This window comes from Hemiscyllium ocellatum (genome assembly GCF_020745735.1).
Source record: "Hemiscyllium ocellatum isolate sHemOce1 chromosome 38 unlocalized genomic scaffold, sHemOce1.pat.X.cur. SUPER_38_unloc_5, whole genome shotgun sequence".
Classification (NCBI taxonomy): domain Eukaryota; kingdom Metazoa; phylum Chordata; class Chondrichthyes; order Orectolobiformes; family Hemiscylliidae; genus Hemiscyllium; species Hemiscyllium ocellatum.
In genome coordinates, this window is record NW_026867523.1 from 296,203 (window position 1) to 316,011 (window position 19,809).

At 52.1% G+C, this 19,809-nt stretch overlaps 1 protein-coding gene across 1 annotated transcript in view; it reads right to left on the reverse strand.

Annotated features, from left to right (window-relative positions):
* Positions 1 to 415: 415 nt before the first annotated feature.
* The window catches only part of LOC132808783 (zinc finger and BTB domain-containing protein 16-A-like), a 20,975-nt gene continuing 1,581 nt past the window's right edge, over positions 416 to 19,809 (reverse strand). Inside the window, exons 2-5 of the mRNA XM_060822234.1 lie at positions 19,089 to 19,183; positions 6,112 to 6,285; positions 5,200 to 5,367; positions 416 to 785 (exon numbers count right to left, since the gene is read on the reverse strand). Coding sequence (XP_060678217.1) covers positions 556 to 785; positions 5,200 to 5,367; positions 6,112 to 6,285; positions 19,089 to 19,183 — 667 coding nt within the window. The 3' untranslated portion in view covers positions 416 to 555. The remainder of the gene's footprint in view (positions 786 to 5,199; positions 5,368 to 6,111; positions 6,286 to 19,088; positions 19,184 to 19,809) is intronic.

A 19,809-nucleotide genomic window follows, 5' to 3' on the forward strand; every position in this document is an offset into this window, starting at 1 on the left:
CCGTCCAGGGAAACGCAGGTTGGGAGGGAGGCACAGGCCGTGGCAGGGTTAGGGTCAGGTTGGTTCTGGGTGGGATTCTCCTCGATGGGCCAAATGGTCTGCTTCCTCGCGGTGGGGTGTTCTGCGATGGTCCTGGTGTACTCGCGTTAACAGCTCACACTCGGTCAATCAACACCCACTCCTCGAAACGGCGGATCTTGTGGCAAAAATTGACACTCTTGCGTTGTGTCCAGACGGGGCTGAGAGGGTCGGGGGTCAGCATGCCCCTCTGTTTCCAGGATCTGTCGGCCAGTGGTCCCTCCGGTGTGGGAATCCCAGCAGGATGCGGTTTCCGATTCCCATCCCTCCATCCCCGTCTCCGCTCCCCTCCCAGCCCCTCTGTTCCCGGCCGCAGAGGGACAGCATGTCTCACACCCTCAGAGCCCGCAGGTATGACCCACTGGGATGGGATTCTCTGTCGGCCCACTCCCTCCACCAACCCCCAGCAGCCCAGGAGGGAGGGAGGGAGCGGTGAGGAGGGGGTCCAGCGGGGGAGACAGGGCAGGGGTCAGCCGGTCACAGGTAACACAGGTAGAGGTAGCTTTCCTCCAGGCTCCAGTCTGGGGGAAGCTCCTCGGGGAGGTGGGTCTTGATGTGTTTCTGCATGACGGACAGGCTGGAGCAGTACTCCTGGCACACGGTGCACCGATACGGCAAAGCCCCATTGTGAGTCCGAAGGTGCTTGATCATGGCAGAGTAGTCACGGGAACGCTGGTGACAGAGTTTACACTCAAACGGCTTCTCCCCTGGACAAGGGAAAACAGATTCATCAGCATCGTCTCACACACACCCTCACACACACTCACACACACACACACACACACTCACACTCACACACATTCACACTCACACACACCCACACTCTCACACACACACTCATACACACCTACACTCTCACACACACACATACACACTCACACCCACACAGACACACACACACTCACTCACACACACATACACATACACACTCACACACACACACGCACGCGCGCGCGCACACACACAGATGCAGAGACAATCACACACCCACACACACTCAGAAACGCACACAGAGATACAGACACACACTCACACAGACACTGTCCCCCATCAAACACTCCCAGGGACTGGGACAGCACGGGGTTAGATACAGAGTAAAGCTCCCTCTACACTGTCCCCCATCAAACACTCCCTGGGACTGGGACAGCACGGGGTTAGATACAGAGTAAAGCTCCCTCTACACTGTCCCCCATCAAACACTCCCAGGGACAGCACGGGGTTAGATACAGAGTAAAGCTCCCTCTACACTGTCCCCCATCAAACACTCCCAGGGACTGGGACAGCACGGGGTTAGATACAGAGTAAAGCTCCCTTAACACTGTCCCCCCATCAAACACTCCCAGGGACAGGGACAGCACGGGGTTAGATAAAGAGTAAAGCTCCCTCTACACTGTCCCCCATCAAACACTCCCAGGGACAGGGACAGCACAGGGTTAGATACAGAGTAAAGCTCCCTCTACACTGTCCCCCCATCAAACACTCCCAGGGACAGGGACAGCACGGGGTTAGATAAAGAGTAAAGCTCCCTCTACACTGTCCCCCCATCAAACACTCCCAGGGACAGGGACAGCACAGGGTTAGATACAGAGTAAAGCTCCCTCTACACTGTCCCCCATCAAACACTCCCAGGGACAGGGACAGCACGGGGTTAGATACAGAGTAAAGCTCCCTCTACTCTGTCCCCCATCAAACACTCCTAGGGACAGGGACAGCATGGGGTTAGATACAGAGTAAAGCTTCCTCTACTCTGTCCCCCATGAAACACTCCCAGGGACAGGGACAGCACGGGGTTAGATACAGGGGTGTCATACTAACAGCCAACACCAGGTGGTGGTGTTACTCTATTAGAAGGTGGTGATGGAGGTGAAGGGTCTGGAATCTGTTGGAGAAACAGGCCATTCAGCCCCTCCATGACACTCCTCCAGACAATATGATCCTGGCTGATCTCCCTGGAGCCTCAAATCACCTTTCCTACCTCCCCCTCACGCACTAGCGAGTATCCAATTCAAGGGCCTCCAATACAGTCAGTGACCCACACCTCCCCCAACTCTCTGGGAGGAGGGGTTTGGTGTGCAGGAGGGTCCCACAGACTCACTCCTCTCTGAGAGATTAAATTCCTCCTCAGCTCCAGTCACACTGCCCTGATGCCTGGCCTGTCCCTCCTGAAGAACCCAACAGAGTGGCCCAGCTGCTCTCTCCCCAAATCCCCCCCCGCCCTGGTACAGTCTGGTCTCGACTTATTCATTTTTACACCCCATTCCCCCCCCCCACAATGAAGGTCAACACTCCATCCCCTTCCCAATCCCTCACACTCCCTGAACATGGACCAGGTCTCCCAGATCCCTCTGCACTGCACCGTTCCGCTCTCTCTCACACTTTCTCTCTCTCACACTTTCTCTCTCTCTCACACTTTCTCTCTCTCGTGCGCTCTATCTCTCTCTATCTGTCAAACACTCTCTCTCTTCACGTGCTCTCTTGCTCTCTCTCTCTCAAACACTTTCTCTCTCACATAGTTTCTCTCGCTCATGTGCTCTATCTCTCTCTCTATCTGTCAAACTCTCTCTCCCACGTGCTCCCTCTCGCTCTCTCTCTCACATACATTCTCTCTCTCACACACTTTCTCTCTCTCATGTGCTCTATCTCTCTCTATCTGTCAAACATCTCTCCCACGTTTTCGCTCTCGCTCTCTCTCTCTCTCACACACACTTTCTCTCTCTCACACACTTTCTCTTTCTCACACACACTTTTTCTCTCACATACTTTTTCTCTCTCATGTGCTCTATCTCTCTCTATCTGTCAAACACTCTCTCTGCCATGTGCTCGCTCTCGCTCTCTTTCTCACACACTTTCTCTCTCTCGTGTGCTTATCTCTCTATATCTATCAAACACTCGCTCTCTCTCCCACACACTTTCTGTCTCACACACACTTTCTCTCTCACACACTATCTCCTTTTCTCTCTATTTTTGTTTCTCTCTCTCTCTCTCTCTCCATCTCTCTCACACATACACTTCTGCTTTCTCAAAAACAGTCTTTCTCCTTCTCTCTCTCCCCTGAAATTACTCTTTCTACCGAATGTCACATTTCCCCACATTTTACTTTGCCTCCTAGGTATTCCCCGATCACACGAACAGTCGATGGGAGACTCCCTCTCACAACACACAACAAAAAAAACTGAGACTCCCACCAGTTAGGATCCTGGAGGCTGTCCATTAATTATCGTTGCTCATCCATAAATGACCCATTTCTGTCTCTCTCTGTTTTCCATTAACAAGCCAATCCTCCCTCCTTTTGAAAATGCCTGAGGCATGAGTTCTTGTCTTGTGTAGGAACCCAATGAAATGAAGTCCATATACACCAGATCCATTGCCCTTCATTACCCACAGACTCCAAACACTTGCATCCATTGGTCAATTCCCTTTCACGAAACCATGTTGACTCTGCCCTGTCTCAATGTGTAACAGCCAATCATGGGTTCAATTGTGAGGGCAGCACCTTCACCAATCAGAGGCAAGATCCTGGAAATTCCCACCCATCAGGGTCCTGTGGGATGACCTACAGCACAGAGTCTGGATCTCTGCCCTCTCAAGGGGCAGTTAAGGATGGGCGTTGGGCCCTGGCCCAGGCAGCGATGCCAGCATCCAGTGAAGGGACAATTTAAAACAAACAAAATGAAATTAAATTTTCTTTCAAATTAAACAAAAGGCAACAGTTAACGGTCAGCTGTGGAATCGCCAACCAGTCAGCACAGCCTCTTTTGTGATGGAAACACATTTCATCTTTAATGGAGGGTGTGACCAGTCCGTGATGATTGACAATTAACTGACAAGTTCCAGGTAACTCTGTAGGCCCTCCTACGGCACAGTGGTAGTGTCGCTACCTCTGGATCCGGAGGCCCTAATTCACATCCGACCAGTTTCAGAAATGTGCACCGACGTTTCTGAACAGGCTGATGAGAAAAACAGCTGAATGTTTGATAAGATTCTGAGAAATGTTCCTGCAGCAAACAAAGTGAAGGGAGCCGACAAACAGAACCTTTCAATGATTACAGGAACGAGCATTTTCTCAAAAGTGGTCAGCCCTGCTCCGTCCCAGCGCTAGGGACCCGGGTTCGATTCCACCCTCGGGCGACTGTCTGGGTGGGGTTTACACGTTCTCCCCGTGTCTGTGTGGGTTTCCTCCGGGTGCTCCGGTTTCCTCCCACAGTCCAAAGATGTGTAGGTTAGGGTGGGTTGGCCATGGGAAATTGTCCCATAGTGCCCAGGGATGTGCAGGTTAGGGTGGGTTGCTCTAACAGTGCGGCACTCCCTCAGCACTGACTCTCTAACAGTGCAGCACTCCCTCAGCACTGACCCTCCGACAGTGCCCACTCCCTCAGCACTGACCCTCCAACAGTGCAGCACTCCCTCAGCACTGACCCTCCAACAGTGCAGCACTCCCTCAGCACTGACCCTCTGACAGTGCCCACTCCTTCAGCACTGACTCTCCGACAGTGCGGCACTCCCTCAGCACTGACTCTCCGAAAGTGCGGCACTCCCTCAGCACTGACCCTCCGACAGTGTCCACTCCCTCAGCACTGACCCTCCGACAGTGCCCACACCCTCAGCACTGACCGTCCGACACTGCCCACTCCCTCAGCACTGACCCTCCGACAGTGCCCACTCCCTCAGCACTGACCCTCCGACAGTGCTCACTCCCTCAGCACTGACCCTCCGACAGTGCCCACTCCCTCAGCATTGACCCTCCGACAGTGCCCTCTCCCTCAGCACTGACCCTCTGACAGTGCCCTCTCCCTCAGCACTGACCCTCCGACAGTGCCCTCTCCCTCAGCACTGACCCTCTGACAGTGCCCTCTCCCTCAGCACTGACCCTCTGACAGTGCCCTCTCCCTCAGCACTGACCCTCTGACAGTGCCCTCTCCCTCAGCACTGACCCTCCGACAGTGCCCTCTCCCTCAGCACTGACCCTCCGACAGTGCCCTCTCCCTCAGCACTGACTCTCTGACAGTGCAGCGCTCCCTCAGCACTGACCCTCTGACAGTGCCCTCTCCCTCAGCACTGACTCTCTGACAGTGCAGCACTCCTCCCCCCTGCTCCCTGACCCCCCGAGCCCCTGGGGTTTACCTGTGTGAACCCTGTAGTGAGTCTCCAGTTGGTGTTTGAGACTGAATTTCTTGTTGCAGTGAGTGCACTGATAGGGTTTCTCGCCCTGATGGACCTGTTTGTGACTCCTCAACGCTGCCTCGTCAGAGAAATGGTGGCGACAAAACTGGCACTGGTGCCCCGTGTCCCCTGGCAAAGAGACAGGAGCGCTACCATTAACACGGCTCAATCAATCCCACTCCGCTCCACATCCACCCCATCACTATCTCCCCGGGAACACCGGGACACCACTCAGCCCCTCCTCCTCCAGACTGTTACACAGGGACAGGAGGCCACTCAGCCCCTCCTCCTCCAGCCTGTTACACAGGAACAGGAGGCCATTCAGCTCCTCCTCCTCCAGCCTGTTACACAGGAACAGGAGGCCACTTAGCCCCTCCTCCAGCCTGTTACACAGGGACAGGAGGCCATTCAGCCCCTCCTCCTCCAGCCTGTTACTCATGAACAGATGGCCATTCAGCCCCTCCTCCTCCAGCCTGTTACACAGGAACAGGAGGCCATTCAGCCCCTCCTCCTCCAGCCTGTTACACAGGAACAGGAGGCCATTCAGCCCCTCCTCCTCCAGCCTGTTACACAGGAACAGGAGGCCATTCAGCCCCTCCTCCTCCAGCCTGTTACACAGGAACAGGAGGCCATTCAGCCCCCCCCCCCCACCTCATGGTGGTAGCCAGCTGTCCGAGGCTCCAGTGATTTCGCGGTGACCCTCCCAACCCCACCGTCACGCTCAGGGTCCCGAAAGCTCCCACCAGGGCCCGCCCACCGCAGAGGTGATGGGCATGGGATCGCCCTGTGCCGTGTGCAGGGTGGGGGAGGGGGGCCGGCTCCTGGATGAACACGCCGGGTCACGGAAACCCCAGGAATGACGGGAGGACTCACCATGGTGGGACCTGAGGTGGCGTTTGAGGGCGGTGAGGCTGGGGAATAATCGCTGGCATTCCCGGCAACTGTAGCGCCAACTCGCCCCTCCCTGTCCCGGAGCGCGAGGGGTCACGCCCACCGGCATCTCGAGACCCTTCCCACACAGAAGGTAGATGGGCATCGAGAGCCCCCCTACACAGATACACAACACAGAGAGTTAGATCCACCACAGCACAACACTGACAAGCTCCCTCTACACTGTCCTCCATCAAACGCTCCCAGGACAGGGACAGCACGGGGTTAGATAAAGAGTAAAGCTCCCTCTACACTGTCCCCCATCAAACACTCCCAGGGACAGGGACAGCTCGGGGTTAGATATAGAGTAAAGCTCCCTCTACACTGTCACCCCCATCAAACACTCCCAGGGACAGGGACAGCACGGGGTTAGATACAGAGTAAAGCTCCCTCTACACTGTCCCCCCATCAAACATTCCCAGGAACAGGGACAGCACGGGGTTAGATACAGAGTAAAGCTCTCTCTACACTTTCCCCACATCAAACACTCCCAGGGACAGGGACAGCACGGGGTTAGATACAGAGTAAAGCTCCCTCTACACTGTCCCCCCATCAAACATTCCCAGGAACAGGGACAGCACGGGGTTAGATACAGAGTAAAGCTCTCTCTACACTTTCCCCACATCAAACACTCCCAGGGACAGTGACAGCACAGGGTTAGATACAGAGTAAAGCTCCCTCTACACTGTCCCCCATCAAACACTCCCAGGGACAGGGACAGCACGGGGTTAGATACAGAGTAAAGCTCCCTCTACACTGTCCCCCCATCAAACACTCCCAGGGACAGGGACAGCACGGGGTTAGATACACAGTAAAGCTCTCTCTACACTGTCCCCCATCAAACCCACCCAGGGACAGGGACAGCACGGGGTTAGATACAGAGTAAAGCTCCCTCTACACTGTCCCCCATCAAACACTCCCAGGGACAGGGACAGCATGGGGTTAGATACAGAGTAAAGCTCCCACTACACTGTCCCCCCATCAAACACTCCCAGGGACAGGGACAGCACGGGGTTAGATACAGAGTAAAGCTCCCTCTACACTGTCCCCCATCAAACACTCCCAGGGACAGGGACTGCACGGGGTTAGATACAGAGTAAAGCTCCCTCTACACTGTCCCCCATCAAACACTCCCAGGGACAGGGACAGCACGGGGTTAGATACAGAGTAAAGCTCCCTCTACACTGTCCCTCCATCAAACACTCCCAGGGACAGGGACAGCATGGGGTTAGATACAGAGTAAAGCTCCCTCTACACTGTCCCCCCATCAAACACTGCCAGGAATAGGGATAGCACAGGGTTAGATACAGAGTAAAGCTCCCTCTACACTGTACCCCAGTCAAACACTCCCAGGGTCAGGGACAGCACGGGATTAGATACAGAGTAAAGCTCCCTCTACACTGTCCCCCCATCAAACACTCCCAGGGACAGGGACAGCACGGGGTTAGATACAGAGTAAAGCTTCCTCTACACTGTCCCCCCATCAAACATTCCCAGGGACAGGGACAGCACGGGGTTAGATACAGAGTAAAGCTCTCTCTACACTTTCCCCACATCAAACACTCCCAGGGACAGGGACAGCACGGGGTTAGATACAGAGTAAAGCTCTCTCTCCACTGTCTCCCCCATCAAACACCCCCAGGGACAGGGACAGCACGGGGTTAGATACAGAGTAAAGCTCCCTCTACACTGTCCCCCATCAAACACTCCCAGGGACAGGGACAGCTCGGGGTTAGATATAGAGTAAAGCTCCCTCTACACTGTCCCCCCCATCAAACACTCCCAGGGACAGGGACAGCGCGGGGTTAGATACAGAGTAAAGCTCCCTCTACACTGTCCCCCCATCAAACATTCCCAGGAACAGGGACAGCACGGGGTTAGATACAGAGTAAAGCTCTCTCTACACTTTCCCACATCAAACACTCCCAGGGACAGGGACAGCACGGGGTTAGATACAGAGTAAAGCTCCCTCTACACTGTCCCCCCATCAAACATTCCCAGGAACAGGGACAGCACGGGGTTAGATACAGAGTAAAGGTCTCTCTACACTTTCCCCACATCAAACAGTCCCAGGGACAGGGACAGCACGGGGTTAGATACAGAGTAAAGCTCCCTCTACACTGTCCCCCCCCCATCAAACATACCCAGGGAGGGACTTCAGTAAGGCGTTCGACAAGGTTCCCCATGGGAGACTGGTTAGCAAGGTTAGATCTCATGGAATACAGGGAGAACTAGCCATTTGGAAACAGAACTGGCTCAAAGGTAGAAGACAGAGGGTGGTGGTGGAGGGTTGTTTTTCAGACTGAGGCCTGTGACCAGGGGAGTGCCACAAGGATCGGTGCTGGGTCCTCTACTTTTTGTCATTTGTCTAAATGATTTGGATGCGAGCAGAAGAGATACAGTTAATAAGTTTGCAAAATTGGAGGGTGTATTGGACAGCGAAGAGGGTTCCCTCAGATTACAACAGGTTCTGGACCAGATGGGCCAATGGGCTGAGAAGTGGCAGATGGAGTTTAATTCAGATAAATGCGAGGTGCTGCATTTTGGGAAAGCAAATCTTAGCAGGACTTATCCACTTAATGGTAAGGTCCTAGGGAGTGTTGCTGAACAAAGAGACCTTGGAGTGCAGGTTCATAGCTCCTTGAAAGTGGAGTCTCAATTGATTAAAAAAAAACTCTGCTTCTCCTGGTCAATCAACACACAAGGAAAATATTTCTTCCACCTGAGAAAGATTTTCCGAACCATGTGGGGACACTCTGGGGAGTGAAATCGCTCTGTCCCCAGCCCTAAGGGTGCTTCAGTATTTGACAGTAATGTCTATTTTATTGCGCACTCAGTGTAAAGCAGACCCTGCCATCACCAGGGCAACTATCAGGCATCTTTATGATGTGGGTAGATGATGATTTACCATTACCAATTTAAGATCTGTCTAACACTTCCTTACATTTATTCACTGTCTCAGCATCCACTGCACTTTTCGGGGGGTGGGGGGGTGAATTCCACGGATTAACGACCCTTTGGGAGAAATCATTTCTCCCCAGCTGTGTTGAAATTTGCTTCCCCTTATCCGAAGGCTGTGACCTCTCGTCTCGGAATGTCCCACAAGGGGAAGCATCCACTCCACGTCTATCTTATCCACACCTTTTATCAACTTGAATACCTCAATTTGATCTCCCCTCAATCTTCTAAATTCCAGAGATTATAGGCCTAAACTAATCCCAGAGAGTACAGGCTTAAACTAATCCCAGAGAATACAGGCCTAAACTAATCCCAGAGAGTATAGGCCTAAACTATTCCAGAGAGTATAGGCCTAAACTAATCCCAGATAGTACAGGCCTAAACTAATCCCAGAGAGTATAGGCCTAAACTAATCCCAGAGAGTACAGGCCTAAACTAATCCCAGAGGGTACAGGCCTAAACTAATCCCAGAGAGTACAGGCCTAAACTAATCCCAGAGAGTATAGGCCTAAACTAATCCCAGAGAGTACAGGCCTAAACTAATCCCAGAGAGTATAGGTCTAAACTAATCCCAGATAGTACAGGCCTAAACTAATCCCAGACAGTATAGGCCTAAACTAATCCCAGACAGTATAGGCCTAAACTAATTCCAGAGAGTATAGGTCTAAACTAATCCCAGAGAGTATAGGCCTAAACTAATCCCAGAGAGTATAGGCCTAAAACTAATTCCAGAGAGTATAGGCCTAAACTAATCCCAGAGAGTATAGGCCTAAACTAATTCCAGAGATTATAGGCCTAAACTAATCCCAGACAGTATAGGCCTAAACTAATTCCAGAGAGTATAGGTCTAAACTAATCCCAGAGAGTATAGGCCTAAACTAATCCCAGAGAGTATAGGTCTAAACTAATTCCAGAGAGTATAGGCCTAAACTAATCCCAGAGAGTACAGGCCTAAACTAATCCCAGAGAGTATAGGTCTAAACTAATCCCAGAGAGTATAGGCCTAAACTAATCCCAGAGAGTACAGGCCTAAACTAATCCCAGAGAGTATAGGCCTAAACTAATTCCAGAGAGTATAGGTCTAAACTAATCCCAGACAGTATAGGTCTAAACTAATCCCAGACAGTATAGGCCTAAACTAATTCCAGAGAGTATAGGTCTAAACTAATCCCAGAGAGTATAGGCCTAAACTAATCCCAGAGAGTATAGGCCTAAACTAATCCCAGAGAGTATCGTCCTAAAACTGGTTCCAGAGAGTACAGGCCTAAACTAATTCTATTGAGTATCGGCTTAAATCTAATTCCAGAGAGTATCGTCCTAAACCCATTCCAGAGAATGGGCAGCAAGGTGGCACAGTGGTTAGCACTGCTGCCTCACAGCGCCATAGACCCGGGTTCAATTCCCGACTCAGGCAACTGACTGTGTGGAGTTTGCACGTTCTCCCCGTGTCTGTGTGGGTTTCCTCCGGGTGCTCTGGTTTCCTCCCACAGTCCAAAGATGTGCGGGTCAGGTGAATGGGCCATGCTAAATTGCCCGTAGTGTTAGGTAAGGGGTAAATGAAGGGGTGTGGGTGGGTTGCGCTTCGGCGGGTCGGTGTGGACTTGTTGGGCCAAAGGGCCTGTTTCTACACTGTAAGTAATCTAATCTAATCAAAACGAATATAGGCCTAAACTAATACCAGAGGGTATAGGCCTGAACTAATTCCAGAGAGTATAGGTTTAAACTAATTCCAGAGAGTATAGGCCTAAAATGAATTCCAAGAGAATATAGTCCTAAACTAATTCCAGAGAATATAGGCCTAAAGTAATACCAGAGAGTATAGGCCTGAACTAATTCCAGAGAGTATAGGTTTAAACTAATACCAGAGAGTACAGGCCTAAACTAATTCCAGAGAGTATAGGCCTGAACTAATTCCAGAGAGTATAGGCCTAAAATAATACTAAAGAGTATAGGCCTAAACTAATTCCAGAGAGTACAGGCCTAAAACTAATTCCAGAGAGTGTAGGTTTAAACAAACAGTCATCACATTCGCAAAATGTTAGGCCCATTGCTGTGAGTCAAGGAAAGGACCCACTAAACAATGAAACTGAAATTAAACCACAAGACGTTGGAGCAGAAATTAGACCATTTGGCTCATTGCATCAGCTCCGCCATTCAATCATGGCTGATATGTTTCTGAACACCGTCCTCCCACTTTCTCCCGGTGACCTTTGATCCCCCCCTGACAATCAACAACATATCTATCTCCATCTTAGATATACTCAATGACCTGGAGGGGTCGACCTGAACAGCTGAATTGGCAGTGCTGCTGAAGAATGGCCAAAATACCTGTTCGCAAGGTGACAATGAAAGCGTCCCAAGGTGGGAGGCATGGGGAGGTGGGGGCCTTGGGGTATTATCAGTGGTGGTCTGTTAATACAAAGACCCAGGTAATGTTCTGGGTATTTTGGCCAAGTAAATCTCTTAGATGACAAAAGACAGAGAGAAAGAGAGAGAGAGAGAGGGGGAGACACAGAGAGGGGGGAGAGAGAGAAACAGAGAGAGAGAGAGAGACAGAGAGGGAAGGAGAGAGAGAGAGAGAGAGAGAGATAGAGAGAGAAAGACAGAGTGAGAGAGACAGAGAGGGAGAGACAGAGACAGTGAGAGAGATAGAAAGAGAGAGAGACAGCGAGGGAAAGACATAGAGAGAGACATAGAGACAGAGAGAGAGAGAGAGACAGAGAGGGAGAGACACAGAGAGGGAGGGATAGAGAGAGAGAGAGAGATAGAGAGAGAAAGACAGAGTGAAAGAGACAGAGTGAGAAAGACAGAGAGGGAGAGACAGAGACAGTGAGAGAGATAGAAAGAGAGAGCGACAGAGAGGGAGAGACACAGAGAGTGAGAGAGACAGAGAGAGACAGAGTGAGAAAGACAGAGTGAGAAAGACAGAGAGGGAGAGACAGAGACAGTGCGAGAGATAGAAAGAGAGAGAGAGACAGAGAGACAGAGAGAGACAGACAGAGAGAGAGACATAGAGACAGAGAGACAGACAGAGACAGAGAGGAAGAGACACAGAGATGGGAGAGAGAGAGACAGAGAGGGAGAGACAGAGAGAGAGATAGAGAGAGAAAAACAATGAGAGAGACAGAGAGCCAGAGACAGAGTGAGAAAGACAGAGAGGGAGAGAGAGAGAGACAGAGACGGAGAGACAGAGAGAAAGACAGAGAGAAAGCGTGAGAAAGACAGAGAGGGAAAGAGATACAGAGTGAGAAAGACAGAGAGGGAGAGACAGAGAGGGAGAGAGAGACAGACGGAGAGACAGAGAGAGTGTGTGTGTGTGTGTGTGTGTGTGAGAGAGAGAGAGACATTTATACAGAGAGAGAGTCAGAGAGAGAGGGAGAGACTGAGACAGACAGAGAGAGAGAGAGAGACACACACACACAAAGAGACAGAGACAGACAGAGCCAGTGATAGAGAGTGAGCGTGAGAGAGACAGAGACAGAGAGAGAGTGAGAGAGAGGCAGACAGAAACACAGTGAGAATGAGAGAGAGAGTGAGAGAGACACAGAGACAGAGACAGAGAGAGAATGTGTGTGAGAGAGAGAGAGACAGACAGATATACAGACACAGAGACAGAGAGAGTGAGAGGGAGAGACAGAGAGAGAGAGAGAGAGAGAAAAAAACCGAGAAAGAGAGACAGAGTGAGAGACAGACAGAGAGAGACAAAGAGAGAAAAACAGAGAGAGGGAGACAGAGTGAGAGACAGACAGAGAGAGACAAAGAGAGAGAAACAGAGAGAGAGAGACAGAGTGAGAGAGACAGGCAGAGATGGAGACACAGATAGAGAGAGAGAGAGAGAGAGAGAGAGAAAACCACTTGACAGTCCCCCACAGACAGAGAGAGAAACAGAGCGACTGTGTAAATGTACGAGACATTCAGGGAGAATGCTAACCTGAAAGGGGCTGAATCAGATGAGAGAGAGTATGTTGAGCGAGAGTGGCTAGTGTAACCTGTTTCTGAATAAAGCTGGGACTGTTTAGGATTGGGACCAGTTTGTGTCCAAGTGCTCCGGGTTGGTGGGACTCCTGGACAAATTCATTCTTCACATTCCAGTCGGGGATGTCTAACGAGGCAACACTGGGTTCGAATCCCAGAATTTGAATTCAACTGTGAAAATAATCTGGTATTAAGAATCTGATGATGACCACGACTTGTCGATTGTGGGAAAACCCCGTCTCATTCAGTAACGTCCTTAAGGGAAGGAAGCTGCCATCCTGAGCGGGCCTGGCCTACACGTGACTCCAGTCCCACAGCAAAGGGGTTGACTCCTAATCGCCCGAGTGTTATAATCACCTGCTATTGATGCAGAGACCTCAGTAATATTGGTCAGAGTATTGAGTGCAGGAGTTGGGAGGGTCATGTTGTGGCTGTACAGGACATTGGTTAGGCCACTGTTGGAATATTGGGTACAATTCTGGTCTCCTTCCTATCGGAAAGATGTTGTGAAACTTGAAAGGGTTCAGAAAAGATTGACAAGGATGTTGCCAGGGTTGGAGGGTCTGAGCTACAGGGTGAGGCTGAACAGGCTGGGGCTGTTTTCCCTGGAGCGTCGGAGGCTGAGGGGTGACCTTATAGAGGTTTATACAATCATGAGGGGCATGGAGAGGGTAAATAGACAAGGTCTTTTCCCTGGGGTGGGGGAGTCCAGAAATAGAGGGGCATAGGTTTAGGGTGAGAGGGGAAAGATATAAAAGAGACCTAAGGGGCAACTTTTTCCCCCAGAGGGTGGTACGTGTATGGGATGAGCTGCCAGAGGAAGTGGTGGGGGCTGGTACAATTGCAACATTTAAGAGGCATCTGGATGGGGACATGAATAGGAAGGGTTTGGGGGGATATGGGCCGGGTGCTGGCAGGTGGGACTAGATTGGGTTGGGATATCTGGGTCAGCAATGACGGGATGGGCCGAAGGGCCTGTTTCTGTGCTGTGAGACTGATTCTCTGATGTTATGTCTTCATGTCTCTACGGCGAGTGGGAATTTAATTTTTTTTCTCATAGAATCTCTACAATGTGGAAACAGGCCATTCGACCCAACAATCCACACTGACCCTCCAAAGAGTATCCCACCCAGACACATTCCCCTATCCTATCACTCTACACTTACCTCTTGGTAACCCACCCTAACCTGCACATCCCTGGGCACTATGGGACAATTTCCCATGGCCATCCCACCCTAACCTGCTCATCCCTGGGCACTATGGGACAATTTCCCATGGCCAATCCACCCTAACCTGCACATCCCTGGACACTAAGGGACAATTTCCCATGGCCAATCCACCCTAACCTGCACATCCCTGGACACTAAGGGACAATTTCCCATGGCCAACCCACCCTAACCTGCACATCCCTGGGCACTATGGGACAATTTCCCATGGCCAATCCACCCTAACCTGCACATCCCTGGGCACTATGGGACAATTTCCCATGGCCAATCCACCCTAACCTGCACATCCCTGGACACTATGGGACAATTTCCCATGGCTGACCCACCCTAGCCTGCACATCCCTGGGCACTATGGGACAATTTCCTACGGCCAATCCACCCTAACCTGCACATCCCTGGGCACTATGGGACAATTCCCCATGGCCAACCCACCCTAACCTGCACATCCCTGGGCACTATGGGACAATTTCCCATGGCCAATCCACCCTAACCTGCACATCCCTGGACACTATGGGACAATTTCCCATGGCCATCCCACCCTAACCTGCTCATCCCTGGGCACTATGGGACAATTTCCCATGGCCAATCCACCCTAACCTGCACATCCCTGGACACTATGGGACAATTTCCCATGGCCAACCCACCCTAACCTGCACATCCCTGGGCACTATGGGACAATTTCCCATGGCCAATCCACCCTAACCTGCACATCCCTGGGCACTATGGGACAATTTCCCATGGCTGACCCACCCTAACCTGCACATCCCTGGGCACTATGGGACAATTTCCTACGGCCAATCCACCCTAACCTGCACATCCCTGGGCACTATGGGACAATTCCCCATGGCCAATCCACCCTAACCTGCACATCCCTGGGCACTATGGGACAATTTCCCATGGCCAATCCACCCTAACCTGCACATCCCTGGGCACTATGGGACAATTTCCCACAGCCAATCCACCCTAACCTGCACCTCTTCGGACTGGGGGAGGAAACCAGAGCACCCAGAGGAAACCCACACAGACACGGGGAGGATGTGCAAACTCCACCCAGACAGTCACCCGAGGGTGGGATCGAACCCGGGTCCCTGGTGCTGAGATCCCCAGGCCTCAGGTGGATGGTGAGATTGAGAAGGTACCCTGTGCTGGTGCAGGAACTAACCCCCATGTTGGGGGTGTCTCCCTGCATCAGCCTGTCACCCAGCCATGGACAATACTTGCCTGTCTCTACAATCCCCCCACCAGGCTCCCCTTGCCCCCACCACGCTCCCCTTACCCCCACCAGGCTCCCCTTGCCCCCACCACGCTCCCCTTGCCCCCACCATGCTCCCCTTGCCCCTACCACACCATTCCCCACCCTCCCCGCTCCCCTCCCCCCTTCAGGCATACCGGAGTGTCTCTGACGGTGAAGCAGGGCTTCCTCGTGTGTGTTTACTGTCAGACCACCCTGGTGACACACGATCACTGGGGGCCGAGACAGGAGAGAGGCACACCCCATTCAAAACGGCACGGTCTGATCACAACCCCTCTATCCCCTCGTCAGCCAACTGCCAGCTCTAGGCCCAGTCACCCACCGCTCTCACATCTCACCACACTACCGAGCCTTACTCTGTATCTAACCCTGAGCTGTCCCTGTCCCTGGGAGGGTTTGATGGGGGACAGTGTAGAGAGAGCTTTACTCTGTATCTAACCCCGAGCTGTCCCTGTCCCTGGGAGGGTTTGATGGGGGGACAGTGTAGAGGGAGCTTTACTCTGTATCTAACCCCGTGCTGTCCCTGTCCCTGGGAGTGTTTGATGGAGGGGACAGTGTGGAGGGAGCTTTACTCTGTATCTAACCCCGTGCTGTCCCTGGGAGTGTTTGATGGGTGGACAGTGTAGAGAGAGCTTTACTCTGTATCTAACCCCGTGCTGTCCCAGTCCCTGGGAGTGTTTGATGGGGGGCAGTGAAGAGAGAGCTTTACTCTGTATCTAACCCCGTGCTGTCCCTGTCTCTGGGAGGGTTTGATGGGGGACAGTGTAGAGGGAGCTTTACTCTATCTAACCCCATGCAGTCCCTGGGAGTGTTTGATGGGGGACAGTGTGGAGGGAGCTTTACTCTGTGTCTAACCCCGTGCTGTCCCTGTCCCTGGGAGTGTTTGATGTGGGGGGACGGTGCAGATGAAGGGGACCCTCTCGCGTGTGAGGGAGATATTCCCAGTCTGTCGCTTCCTCCTGGTTAGAGATATCTCTGGCTCGCTTTCACACTCTCGGCCTGTTGAGAGCGAGGTGTTTTCAATAACAGGAAATGCTCAATAATACTGATCTTATCATGTTCACTCAGCCTCAGAAGGTACGGAACACACCAGAGCAATTCAAAAGCTGCTCCTACATCTCTGTCAGAAACCTGCAGAGACGGGAGAGGGCGAGAGACAGAGACTGTGGAGAAAGGGAGAGAGAGAGAGAGAGAGGGAGGGAGGAGGACGGATGGAGAGGGAGAGGGGACGGGGAAGGGGGTAGGGGTGGGGGGATAGAGAGCACGGGCGAGGAGGGAGGGAGGGAGGGAGCAGTGATAGGGAGGGAGAGTGTGGGGGAACTGGGAGAGGGAATGGGGGAGAGAGGGGCGAGTGGGAGAGGGAAATGGGGAGAGGGGTGAGGGAACTGAGGGAGGGGAGTGAGTGGGAGAGGGGGTGGGGGAGAGAGGGGAGAGGGAGCTGAGGGAGGGAGGGGGGAGAGTGGGAGAGAGAGAGGAGTGACAAGGGGAGAGAGAGGAAGGGGCAGAATGAGAGAGGGATGGAGAGAGAAGGGGAGAAAGAGAGAGGGAGTGAGAGACAGTGCAGGAAGAGACAGAGAGAGGAGAGACGTAAGGAGAGATGGAGGGAACAGAGAAAGAGAGAAATAGAGAGGGAGAGAGAGGGAGAGAGAGAAAGACAAGGAGCGATGAAGGGGGACAGAGAGGGGAAGGTGGGGAGAGAGAGATGGGGGTTAGATACAGCGAGGGAAAGAGCAGGAATGAGAACGAAAGAGAGAGGGAGGCAAGAGGTGATGGGAATCAGCAGAGAGAGAGAGAGAGAGAGAGAGACAAGTCCGGTTAGTACGAGAGAGAGAGAGAGAGAGAGGTGTTAGGTGCTGGGGCCAGGTTCCTTGCTCGAGTTGCAGTTTCTTCCTGGAGGAGGGGACACACACTAACGGTCACACACACACACACACCGCCATTCTCCCTGAAAGTGACAGACCCTTCCTCAGCTCAGGGTTGCTCAGTACTCAGGCCAGCGTGACGGTGAGCTCTGTACACTGTACACTGACGTTCCCCAGTACCAGACTTGGCATGCTGCCTGACCCCACCGTACTCAGACTAGTACAGCCTGTTCTTTCATGTGACCACACTCACAGAACAGCAGCACTGATATCGGAATGAGATTAACAGCACTGGCGGCCTGATCAAGTCAGAAACAGAGACAGACAAAATGAGTGAGAGAATCAGACAGAAATACACACACTTTACAGACAGAGAGATGGGAGTGAGACAGACAGAGAGAGAGAGAGAGACTGGGAGTGAGACAGAGAGAGAGAGAGAGAGAGAGAGAGACTGGGAGTGAGACAGAGAGAGAGAGAGAGAGACTGGGAGTGAGACAGAGAGAGAGAGAGAGAGAGAGAGACTGGGAGTGAGACAGACAGAGAGAGAGAGAGAGAGAGAGACTGGGAGTGAGACAGAGAGAGAGAGAGAGAGAGACTGGGAGTGAGACAGAGAGACAGACAGACAGAGAGAGAGACTGGGAGTGAGACAGAGAGAGAGAGAGACTGGGAGTGAGACAGAGAGACAGACAGACAGAGAGAGAGACTGGGAGTGAGACAGAGAGAGAGAGAGACTGGGAGTGAGACAGAGAGAGAGAGACTGGGAGTGAGACAGACAGACAGAGAGAGAGACTGGGAGTGAGACAGAGAGAGAGAGAGAGAGACTGGGAGTGAGACACAGAGACAGAGGGAGAGAGAGACTGGGAGTGAGACAGACAGAGAGAGAGAGAGACAGAGAAAGAGGGAGAGAGAGAGAGAGACTGGGAGTGAGACAGAGACAGAGAGAGAGAGACTGGGAGTGAGACAGAGAGAGAGAGACTGGGAATGAGACAGAGAGAGAGAGACTGGGAGTGAGACAGAGAGAGAGAGAGAGACAGAGTGGCAACAAACAGATGGAAAAGAGACAGACAGACACACATACACGGACACAGACTCAGAGAGAGAGAGAGAGAGAGAGAGAGAGAGAGACAATAATGAAAAAAGAGTCAGGTGCAGACACACAGTGGAATGAGAGAAAGGGAGCGCATGCAAGAGAGAATGAGAGAGACAGACTGAAAAAGAGAGGGAGACAGACGGATAGAGTAAGCGAGGGGGAAACAGAGACAGACAGACAGAGATAGAGACAGACAGAGACAGACAGACAGAGACAGACAGAGACAGACAGACAGACAGGCTGAGACAGACAGAGAGACAGAGACAGACAGAGACAGAGAGACACAGACAGACAGAGACAGACAGACAGACAGACAGACGGGCTGAGAGAGACACTCGATCCAGTTACTAACGGAGAATCATTGAAGTGACTCAGACACCAGCCGGGAACTCAGGGGAGGAACAGGACTGACAACTGCATTCATGGTCACCTGCCCCATCCCTTCGCTCTGCCCTCCACTTCCACACAGTCATGCAGATTACCCCGGTAATACCCCCTTACCCAGGGATTACCCCTTACCCCGGGAATACCCCCTTACCCAGGGATTACCCCCTTACCCAGGTGGGACCGCCGGTGCAATTGCAGACGAAAGCTATCCAGGAATCTCTTCCCACAGAATTCACACGGGAACAGCGTCACAGTCTCCATCTGACTGTCAGGGAACAACCACAGGTTAGGGACGGAACCAGAGAACACAGTCAGAACATACCCAGTCTGAAACTCCCTCCCTCCCAGGTATCTGTTATTCTGTATATAAACCACCCTGAACCCCTCGATTAGATTACAGTCTGTAACTCCCTCCCGGGGTATCTGTTATTCTGTATATAAACCACCCTGAACCCCTCGATTAGATTACAGTCTGTAACTCCCTCCCGGGGTATCTGTTATTCTGTATATAAACCACCCCGAACCCCTCGATTAGATTCCAGTCTGTAACTCCCTCCCGGGTGTCTGTTATTCTGTATATAAACCACCCCGAACCCCTCGATTAGATTACAGTCTGTAACTCCCTCCCGGGGTATCTGTTATTCTGTATATAAACCACCTTGAACCCCTCGATTAGATTCCAGTCTGTAACTCCCTCCCGGGGTATCTGTTATTCTGTATATAAACCACCCCGAACCCCTCGATTAGATTACAGTCTGTAACTCCCTCCTGGGGTATGTGTTATTCTGTATATAAACCACCCCGAACCCCTCGATTAGATTCCAGTCTGTAACTCCCTCCCGGGGTATCTGTTATTCTGTACATAAACCACCCTGAACCCCTCGATTAGAT